Source organism: Dromiciops gliroides, chromosome 5 (assembly GCF_019393635.1).
Source record: "Dromiciops gliroides isolate mDroGli1 chromosome 5, mDroGli1.pri, whole genome shotgun sequence".
Lineage (NCBI taxonomy): Eukaryota > Metazoa > Chordata > Mammalia > Microbiotheria > Microbiotheriidae > Dromiciops > Dromiciops gliroides.
In genome coordinates, this window is record NC_057865.1 from 81,564,421 (window position 1) to 81,575,054 (window position 10,634).

Here is a 10,634-nt window from a genome sequence, read left to right on the forward strand (position 1 = left end):
CCAGTCTCAGACACTTGACACTTACTAGCTGTGTGACCCTGGGCAAGTCACTTAACCCCCATTGCCCCGCAAAAAAAAAAAAAAAGTCATGTGAAGCCTTTCTTGATCTCCCCTGCTGCTAGTATAAATTACCGTTGATTTATACCAAAAAATAAAGTCACCAACTGTTCATATTCTTTGACCCTGTGACTGTACACTGTCATCTATACCCCCAAAGAGGTGAAAGACAGAATATTCATAACAGCCTTTCTTCTTGTAACAAAAAAGAAAAAAAAAGAAAAGAAAGAAAAAAAAAAAGTTGGGTACCCATGGATTGGAGAAAGAATGACTGAACTGTGGTATATGAATATAAATGTAATGTTAACTCTGCTGTAAGAAAAAATTTTAAATCTGAGGAATTTATAGAAACATAGGAAGACATGAATCAGGAAGTGAAGACTGCAAGATGAAGAGAAAAATGTTACTACCATCCCATAATTTAAAAGAACACTAAAAGGCAGCTGAACTCAGATTAATTACAGTAACTAATCTTAGTCTGGAAGAACAGATGATGAAATATTTTCTTCCTTTTAGAAGTGTGGAGGGGGGCAGGAAGAGTATGGGGAGAAATGTCTTAAATGCTATCAGATGTGGTCCTTTTGTTGGTTATACTTAACTGTTTATTTTGTTACAAGGGAGGGTTCAGTGGGAAGAGATGGGGATGGTATGTCAGGAAATGACAGTGATGAGAAAAAGAAAAACAATAATTTTTTTAACCTTTACCCTGTCTACCATACTAATGATTTATTTATCTTCTCCCCTCTTAGTGCTGTGTTTACTTGGACAAACTTATTGGTCGTCGTGGTTGAGCTGGATGGATCAGAACAAGAAGCTTTGGACCTTGTTCCCTTAGTCACAAATGTGGTTCTAGAGGAACATTACCTGATTGTAGGCGTGGTGGTGGTGGTGGACATTGGTGTCATTCCTATCAACTCCCGTGGAGAGAAGCAGCGTATGCACCTACGAGATGGATTTTTGGCAGACCAGCTAGATCCAATTTATGTGGCCTACAACATGTAGTCTTTTCCCTTTGGCTTCCATGGACTTTACTAGAGATGTATACATTTTTCTCACTGTCCACTAAAATTGTGCAGAGAAGTAAGGGTGATGCTCATCAGATTGGAACTGTTTCTGTTATTGTGATGATGATGATGACGACGATGACGACGACTTTTCAAAGCAGTCACAATTGGCCGGGGAATAAAATGTGAAATGTGTTTCCTTTACCACTAAATTTTTAGCTCAGAAGGACTTTGGGATTACTGCCTTTGGTTTGTTGGAAAAACCCATTTTAAAACTTTTTTCTTTTCTTTTTTTCTTTTTCTTTCTTTTTTTTCTTCCAGCTTACTGGATAAGTGCTTTCTGCGTAAATGTGGCTTTGTACTTTACTTTGAGCTGAAGTAGCAATTTAAAAAAATTCTGCCCTCCAAATGGGTTCTTTTAAACAATTTTACATAGTGTGACAAAGAATTGTTTTCACTGTTTAATGTGTCATCAATCTTACCAACCGTGGATCTGTTAACTAATTGAAGCCATCTTTAGATCCCATTGTTTTAGGAAAACGTGTTGAGGTACGAAAACTTTCCAAATAGCACCTTCCAATTAGAATATAGCAGCTTTCTTTGTCAGAAATGTGCCGAAGGACAAAGGCTAACAAAGGCCTTTGGTGTTAGCATAGAAAGAAATTATAAATAAGGTGTATTTCGGCAATTATCTTGCAGATATCTTTGTACTAAACTAAAAAGATAAAATAAGTTAACTTCTTCATATGTAATTATGTACAAAACGTTTAATTTATTTTGATCTCTTTAGAAGTATAAAAGAGAAAACATTCAAGAATATTAAAGTCTTGTAATGTTTGCTAATATAAAAAAGTGTTGTATTATCTTGCGTGGATAGTATCACATCAAATATATATATATGAAATATAAATTCACTAAGGACAAAAAGATTTTAAAGTTTAAAATGCAGAACTTGTCACTTGCATGGTGTCCCTGTTCCCCCTTACCCCCACTCTACTGTAGATAATTGAGTGTTAACTCACACAAACTTTCTCTGATGAAAGCAATCGTGGATTGCCAAGTAACCCTGTCTCAAAGTTTCTTCTAGATACCAGATACCAGCAAGTGAAATTATTGCCATCTCGAAGATGGTAGATGAATTTAAGGCTATACATGCACTAAAATATTTTTTTCTTTGCCACAGAGGTAACAATAACTATATTTGTGCTGGCATGTGCTTACACTTGTTAGACTTTAGGAAGGCAGGTTGGCAAATAGCACTGTTTCCTAGCTGCAAGAATCTGTTGCACAAGTTTTCCCCATCATTTTTGTTGGTGTGTTTATTTTTTTTTCATTGCTGTTATCGTTGTGATATGATAAGGAATGGTTTTACATGGTCACTTGCACCAAGTTGGTCTCATTTCTCCCTCCCAATGGCCATTGTAGTGGGTAGGCACATTCTCCAAGACAACTTTAGGGAATGGAATTAGATAAACGGTCTTCTCTCCTCCTGCCTATAACCAAGCTAGTGAGTTTCTCTTCTCCAGGGTCTCTTAGACCAAGGGAAGTTCTTCAAGGAGCTGAGCTGCCCTGGTAGCCTGTAACAGAGGCCATCAATAGGGAAGAGTCACAAAGCATGCTTCACAGCTGCCTTCATTTTACTACCCATAGATAAATAGAACTTCAGGTCCTACTTCCATTCTTGTCTCTCCTTTCCTCCCTCCATCCCCGCCCCCCCCCCCCCGCCCCTTTTTTAATTTTCAGAGCTCATTAGTACATTTCTAAATCAAGATGGCCTGTCTGTGTCTGACCAGAGTGAGTCTATCAGCAGCCACCCAAGACTGATTTATTTTATAATTGTCCCAAATAGGCTCCTGTGATAGCTCTCTTGTTACTGGATATGCATGACTGAGATTGTTGCTGGGAAAAATTTAGATCCTTTTTCTTTTTTAAATGACACTTTTAGGCAATGTCTATGTCTGACTTTGCGGTGTGCATTCAGTAGTGGGCCCTTTGCTAAAAGAAAGTTTTGTTTGACTTCCAAAATCCAAGGTGGATTATTTTGAGTATTTTTTTAAAGGCACAATTTTTATTTGTCTGCATGTACATCCTCCCATGTCCACAAGGCATTTGCTTTTTAGATCACAATTTTGGACTTCATTGCCGTGTTAATATTTCTAAACATATGCTCCAAACACACAATCTGAGAACTTATATAATATAAGGTCCTGTATTTCCTAAGAGGCAAAGGGGAGGGGAGATAATTAAATAAATATTATATATATATATATATATATATAAAATAAGAAATACCTTGTACACATTCAATCTCCTTGTCCTAAGGGAGAGTTGGCTCTAAGTTTCAAATATGATTTTGATCAACTACAAAATATAATTGTCCAGTGGGGAGTGGGGGTGGGGTGGGGTTGAGGGAGTGTAACTTATGAAATTCCACCTCAGTCCTTTTGGCCAAATTTAGCCATCACTTCAATGTTATTTTAGCCTTCACCAAATCAACTCTACATGCATGGAGGAGGGAGAGGGGAGAGACATGCTGCAATGCAGTTGGGAAAGGAGTTAATAATAATGGATCTCTTCTGCAACCTGTCATCTGTGCTGTTGAGTTTTCTACACAAAAAGGATAAAGGACTGAATTTGGAGCAACTGTAGTGCAAAGCAAAATGGAAGGCAACCCTTTGATACCACCAGATTCAGCAATAAAGAAGGATTGTTCTGTAATAGGAACTGTATTGTAGATAAACCATTCATGAGAATATATAAAATGTTTGTCTTGTGACCTTGTGCTTTTGAAGTCAGACAAAACCACGTAATCAATTTGCACAAAGAGAGGGTACACAATGAACATTCACATACACACACACACACACACACACACACACACACACACACACACACACCCCTAATCAAACAGGAGCAGATTCCTCATGGTGCTTGTTTATTATATATATATATATAAATAAATATATATATATATATTTAATCCTGCTTGACACTTTACCCAAGGGGAGACTGTCCCTTTTATCAGTTGAATGTTAGCAGCGTTATTTCATAGAGTGTGGTGACTGGTTAGAGCAGTTCATATACTCAGCCAATCACAGTTTCAAACAAAGTTTTTATGTGCAAAGGACAGCAAACCTTCTTGTATGTTAAACCACCAGTACGCTTTGTACATCTGTGATAACGCCTGTTTTATATTCAAATGAACAAATAAAAGCTTTTATTTTTGTTGCTCTGAAAATAGTTTCTTAATGGGCTCCCCAGGGGGACAGAGATATACTATGAAGCAGCTAAGCTCTCTTTAAAGCACAAGGATATCACTCCCTACCCTCCTAACTGGATTGTATCTTGTGTCATTTATCCAACTAATTGCCTAGGTGATAGTACATTTTCATTGGCTGTCTCCCAATGCATGGAATGCTCCCCCTCCCCATTTCCACCTCCTGGATTCCTTCAAGTCCCAGCTAAAACCCCACCTTTTACAGGAAGCCTTTCTCATTCCCCCTTATTTGTAATGCCTTCCCTCTATTGGTTACCTCAAATGTATCCTGAATAAGGCTTGTTTCTACATAATTGTTTGCATGTTGTCTCTCCCATTAGGCTGTAACCTCCCTTGAGACAGACTCTTTTACTTTTCTTGGTATCTCCAGAACTTAGCACAATGCCTAGCACATAATCGGCAATTGATAAATATTTATTAACTGAGTATAGAATATAATAATTATGACATTTATAGCACTTTGAGTTTTGCAAAACATTTTACATAGAGTATCTCATCTGAGATACCTCCCAACAACTGTATGAATTATGTACTGTTGTTACCTTCATTTTACAAAGGAAGAAACAGACCCAATCAACAAGCATTTAAGCACTGACAGTTCTCAAGGAGTTTACATTCTATTAAGGGAGAAAGTACTCAAATGTTGCAAGACTTGCCCAGGATCACACAGTTATTAAGTGTCAGAGTTGGAATTTGAAACTAAATTTTCTCTACTCCCAAGTGCAGTGTACTACCGTGCACATCAGGCTTTAAGCAAGTTTTATATCCTAGAGCAGACACTTGTTGTTTTGAACAATTTAGCATGAGAAATGCTTTTGTTTTCCACCCTCCCACCCTTTTAAATAAAATTAAATAAGTATTAATCTTATGCATTTTTCCTGAAAATATACAAAGCACAGGGCTCTTACTAACATTTTGTAAGCCCCAGTGAGGAGCATCAAGACTGGGCTAGGTGGCAGAGTAGATAGTGTGCCAGGCCTGGCGTCAGGAAGACTCATCTTTGTTAGTTCAAATCTGGCCTCAGACACTAGCTGTGTGACCCTGAGCAAGTCACTTAACCCTGTTTGCCTCAGTTTGCTCATTTGTAAAACAAGCAAGAGAAGGAAATGGCAAACCACTCCAGGATCTCTGCCCAAAAAACCCAAATGGGATCACAAAGAGTCAGACATGACTGAAAAACAACTGAACAACAACAATAAACTGAACTTCTCAAGGTTTGTTGATTTCATCTGTCCAGCTGCAGGCAACCTGTGACACCTCAGGAAATATTATGCTAGCTGCTGCAACCAAAATTGACTTGATCCATTCAACAGCTAAAAGCCACATCCTTTGCTCAAGATCTGTGGGCGTCATTATGGTTTTTTCTTTGGGGAAGTAGTACAGCGTTCACCACCAAGCAGGTCCCCCAATATGAAAAGAGCTCAGCCTTGTTGGATCATGTTTGAAAGTCAACAGAACTCAAAACTGGCAGGCCAGAAACCACAAGGGTTGATCTAAAACCATTTTCCCCCTTAAATACCATCCCTACTTTAGTTCTCTTCTCCCCATCCTCAGACAAATTTAGATTGAATTAATTCTGTCATGGAACATCCCTAGGGGTTGATCATACATTGCCCGGGAGGATAGCTCTAATAAGCAACTTTGTGGGTTTACATGTAGAATCCTGACCCAATGCAGACCAGCAGACTAGTATAGACCAATACTGCAGACTAGTCTGAAGGTCTAACCAGGCACACAGGTAGAAAGTTGCAATTTTCATTCCACTCCTGGAATTTCTGACCTGTTGTTCTGGCAGTAGGTAACAGATACTATGTTGATCGAGTCAAATCAAGTCAACAAGCACTTTTAAAGTTGCTACTATGTGTTGGGTACAGTGCTAAGTGCTAGACAACCTGGGTGTCAAGGAGATCACAGAGGAAGGAAAGACCATGTTAGGTAACTTGAATTATCCTTCCTTGAGACAAATATCATACATGGATGCACATTTCCTGTTGGCAGTTCTCATATTCTTGTCTTCCTCACTAATTAGCTGTGTAATAGTAGGTTAAGCCAGGTCTCCAATTTAACCAATAACCATTTAACATACCTCATAAGGAAGAATTATGGAAAGTTCTGGAACTATCTTGAAATGGTATAAAACAGTTGGCAACTCTACAGCCAGAACCAGATTAAAATATAATTAGGAAATATCAAAGAAATAAATTTAAATACAATAAAACAGATAACATTAAAATTTAAGACTGAGTCAATATGTTGCCCAAAGGACCCTGATGTACAGATCAATAGCTTCTATTTCTATTTGTGTCTGACACCAATGGAATAAAGCATTCTATAAATGCAAAATATGATTATGATTCATGTTAATTTAGGCCAGAAAAGACAATGATCATAAAAATTCCTACTTCATCAAAGTGCTAATCTCCTACTCATCTCCGGTTGTATGGAAATCTTCATGAACGCATTAAGATTCAGAGGGTTGATACCTGTGGAAGTAGTGACTAGGCTACTCAAACATCTACCTTTTCCCTTTCAAGAGAAAATTCAAGGTTTATAGTCCTACCTGGCCTCAAGAAATGATTTATAGAGGTAAAAACTTATTTCTTGATGTACTACTCTGACAAACCCGAGGCTTGGTCCCCATTTTCTACAACATTTGTGCCCCTACCCTACCCTTTGTCTCCCACATATGTCTCAGACAATTGGACCAGAATCCCAGACCATTCCCTTTTTAGTGCCTAGTTATTCTAGAGAATATAGCTTAATTCTGGAGACCTGCAACAGGAGACTGACTTACTAAAACTACAATCAATCTGATGGAAATTGGCTCAAGTCAAGTGGGTTCTCTTAGCTTAGAATAACCTGTTTTTATCTTTCAGTCTTGAAGACACCACCCATAAAGATGAAGTCATCAGAACCCACCATAACTGAGCAGCTTATTTTTGCCATCTTGGTACTATGAGAACTGCCCTGGATTCTGTTACAGGACCTAAGTTTTAGCCCTGAGTCTGAAACAAATTTACCTGCTTGAGTTTGGGTAAGTGACTACCACTCTGTTCCTCAGTTTCCTCATCTGTAAAATATGACAGTGTAACTGGATGAATTTAAGGTCTCTTCCAAACCTAAATCTATGATCCTATGGTCCAGGTCACCTTATGGCCATTCATGAAGAAAGCAGAACATAGCAGTTCGATCTTGATGTGGGCAATTCACCCCCTAGATAAAACATTAGCACCTTAGGTCTGTGGTAAAAAAATATGAAAGTTTTTTAACAGTCGGTTAGGATAAATGAAAGATGCCAGTTTTTTTTAAGGACCACGCTTTCGGGGAGGAGACCAATGGCATGAGCTACGCACGCCAGTCCGCCTGCTGCGCACGTCAGACTGCCTGCTAGCACTCCACTTCCGGGGTGCGAGCTTAAAAGGCAAGGAGAGAATGGAAGTGGGCCTTTTTTCCTGCTCCGCTGGTCTCCTGGCTGCGCTGCACAGACAGACGGGGACTGGAGTTTGACTCGGCCCGGCTCTCGGTTAACAGCGCTTGACTCGGTCTCTCGCCCCAAAGGTGGCCTTCCGCTTTTGGTGAGTTTTATACGGAATATAGACTAAGCCTAGACTTAAGACGATTTGTATTGTATTTCTACTTTCCTATCCTTCTAATCAACATCACCTTGTGACTACCATACAATAAAAGCTCTATCTAGAAAACCAGAAGCTTCTTCCATTTACTAGTCTGGGAGATAAATTAAGGGAAAGGTTAAGTAGGGTAGATTTATAATCTAAAATCCAATTTTAATCTCACAGTTCCAAGGTGACAAAAGCAGGAAGAGAAGGTGATAAAGACAGTCAACTGTAACAGATCAAAGATTTCAGAGCTTTGAGTGACAAACATTGTTAGATTTGGAGTCAAGAAGATAGGAGCTCAAATTCAATCTCTAGTACCTACCAGTTCAGTGACCCTGCACAGGTCACTTCAATGCTCTTAGCCTTAGTTTTTTAATCTATAAATGGGGATAATAACACTTGTAGTTCCTCTCTCATAAGTTGCTGTGAAGTTCAAATGAGATGTCCGTTAAGTTTCTGCACAACTTTAAAGTCCTATAGAAATACTGGGGAAACATTGAACTTGAAGTCCCAAGACCTGAGTTTGACTCCTATCTTTGTTATTTACTACCTATATGACCTTTCTTTGAGTCTCAATATCCTTACCTGTAAATTGAAGGGATTGGACCGCATGGCCTTTAGGGTCCCTTTTAGCTCTAGATCTCAATGACTTGGAATGTACTGGCATATGGTTTCTTTTTTTCTTTTTTTAAACATATGTACGGATAATCTTGCTTTTATATCATCTAAATATTGAAATATCATTCACCCTTCACCTTGCTAGATGAATCCTCTGCAACAAAATGCAGACCTGAATTTTCATCTTTACAACAGCTGCCTAGAGTATATCTTCATTTGGATACCTCTCAAACTTAACATGTCAAATGAAATTATTATTAAATAACCAACTGTTAATATTGGGGCAATTCAGGATTTTTTCCCTTCCTATTTCCTTATTCTCTAATAGGTCAAATCAGCCTCTCAAGAATAGGGCTGATAATGAGATTGGATTTAACATTCTCCTCAATCTTATTCAGACCCCACCCAACTGGGGAAGCCCAATTATGTTCTACTCAGCCTTGGGGTTGGGGGTGGGTAGATCTTGTGTCTATATTGCCCAGGCTGGGAATGGTCTAGGAGTAAGAGTAACATAATCAAAGTCCCCCCAGCCCCTCATTAGAATAGGTCTCTCTCTCATTATAGTATTCATTTTTCTCCAAGATTGTTAACTAGAGTTGATGGCCTACTGTTGGGAACATCCATCCACTCTTCCAAGGGTATATAAGCAGTCAAGAGGCCACCATGATCTATCTTTGAATTAGGAGAGATGGCCAAATGACCATCCTTTTATTAATTACTCACTAGCCATAATTAATAAAAAGACTAATTACCCAGAAATCATGTCTCTCAAATTTTTTACACATCTCACCAAAAAGGATCTGCTCTTCTGATCCTCAAATCTATTTCTCTTCATAATTACCCTGTTTCTTTCTACTGGTACCACCACAGTTACAGTATTTGAGACTAGAAACCTTGGCTGACTCTTCTACCTAGCCTGTGACTGGTATTTCAGGAAGTTTTGTGGGGTTTAAAAAAGGTTTGCCACACATTATTTATGAGGAAACCACTTTCCTCTTCCACTCTTCTCTGTGTGAGAGGAGGGGGAAGGAGGAAGAAGTTTTAAATAGAGATGGCAGGCTCCTCTTTGGATTGTAAAGGAAGCAGATAGAGATGAAGCAGCTGGTCCTGTGGTCCAGAAGCATGACTGCGGTAGAGGAGTGACAGAAGAAAGATTCCCCCTTCAAAGAGCAGCCTTCTCACCCTGAAAGTTCACTCTGCCCTTGTGGTCCCTTGCTCCAATTGGACAGTTCCTTTCCAAAATCTAAAGTGGCCTGGCCAGTCACTTTCCAGCTATTCCTCTCCAGACTCTACTCCTGACTCTGGATTTTTTCCAACATCTTCCATGCCTCCATCCATTAGACCTCCCCTCTCTCCCCTTCCCCATTCTTCGGCTTCCTTTTATTTATGTCTTCCCCCATGAGAAGGCAAAGACTGTCCTTTTTGTTTGTATTTCTATTCCCAGTATTTAGTGAAGTACCTGGCACACAGTAAGAGCTTAATAAATATTTGATGATCTGTCTTGACTTTAGCCCTGTTCTTTGCATTGCTTTGTTGTTGTTCAGTTGTGTCTGATTCTTCATGACCCCATTTGAGGCCAAAGATAATGGAGTGGTTTGCCATTTCCTTCTCTTGCTCATTTTAGAGATGAGAAACTGAGTCAAACAGGATTAAGTGACTTGCCCAGGGTCAACCAGCTACTAAATGTCTGAGACAAGAGCTGAACTCAGGAAGAAAGGCCCTCTTTGTATTGCTTAATCATGTCTCAGAGACATGATTGGGCTTGGGATCCCAAATGGTTCCCCTCTCTGGTGACAAATTATTCTGAAGGATACAGCTTAATTCTAGAGACATACAACAGGATAATGACTTCCTAAAACGAGCTCCATCCAATGGAAACTGACTAAAGTTAAGTGCATTCTCTTAGGCTGTGCTGCCTTGTATGGCCTTGTGTAATAATGAAAATATTTCTGGTCTTTGAATCAGAAGACCTGAGTACAAGGTTTAAACATGGGCTGTATGAACTTGAGCAAGACAGTCTCTGCGATAATAGTACTTTCATGACTTACTTCACAGGGTTAT

At 39.1% G+C, this 10,634-nt stretch overlaps 1 protein-coding gene across 1 annotated transcript in view; it reads left to right on the top strand.

Annotated features, from left to right (window-relative positions):
• The window catches only part of DIP2C (disco interacting protein 2 homolog C), a 604,567-nt gene extending 603,373 nt beyond the window's left edge, over positions 1-1,194 (top strand). The window contains 1 exon segment of the mRNA XM_043967134.1: positions 807-1,194. Within this exon segment, the coding sequence (XP_043823069.1) occupies positions 807-1,059 (253 nt within the window). The 3' untranslated portion in view covers positions 1,060-1,194.
• The last annotated feature ends 9,440 nt before the right edge of the window (positions 1,195-10,634 follow it).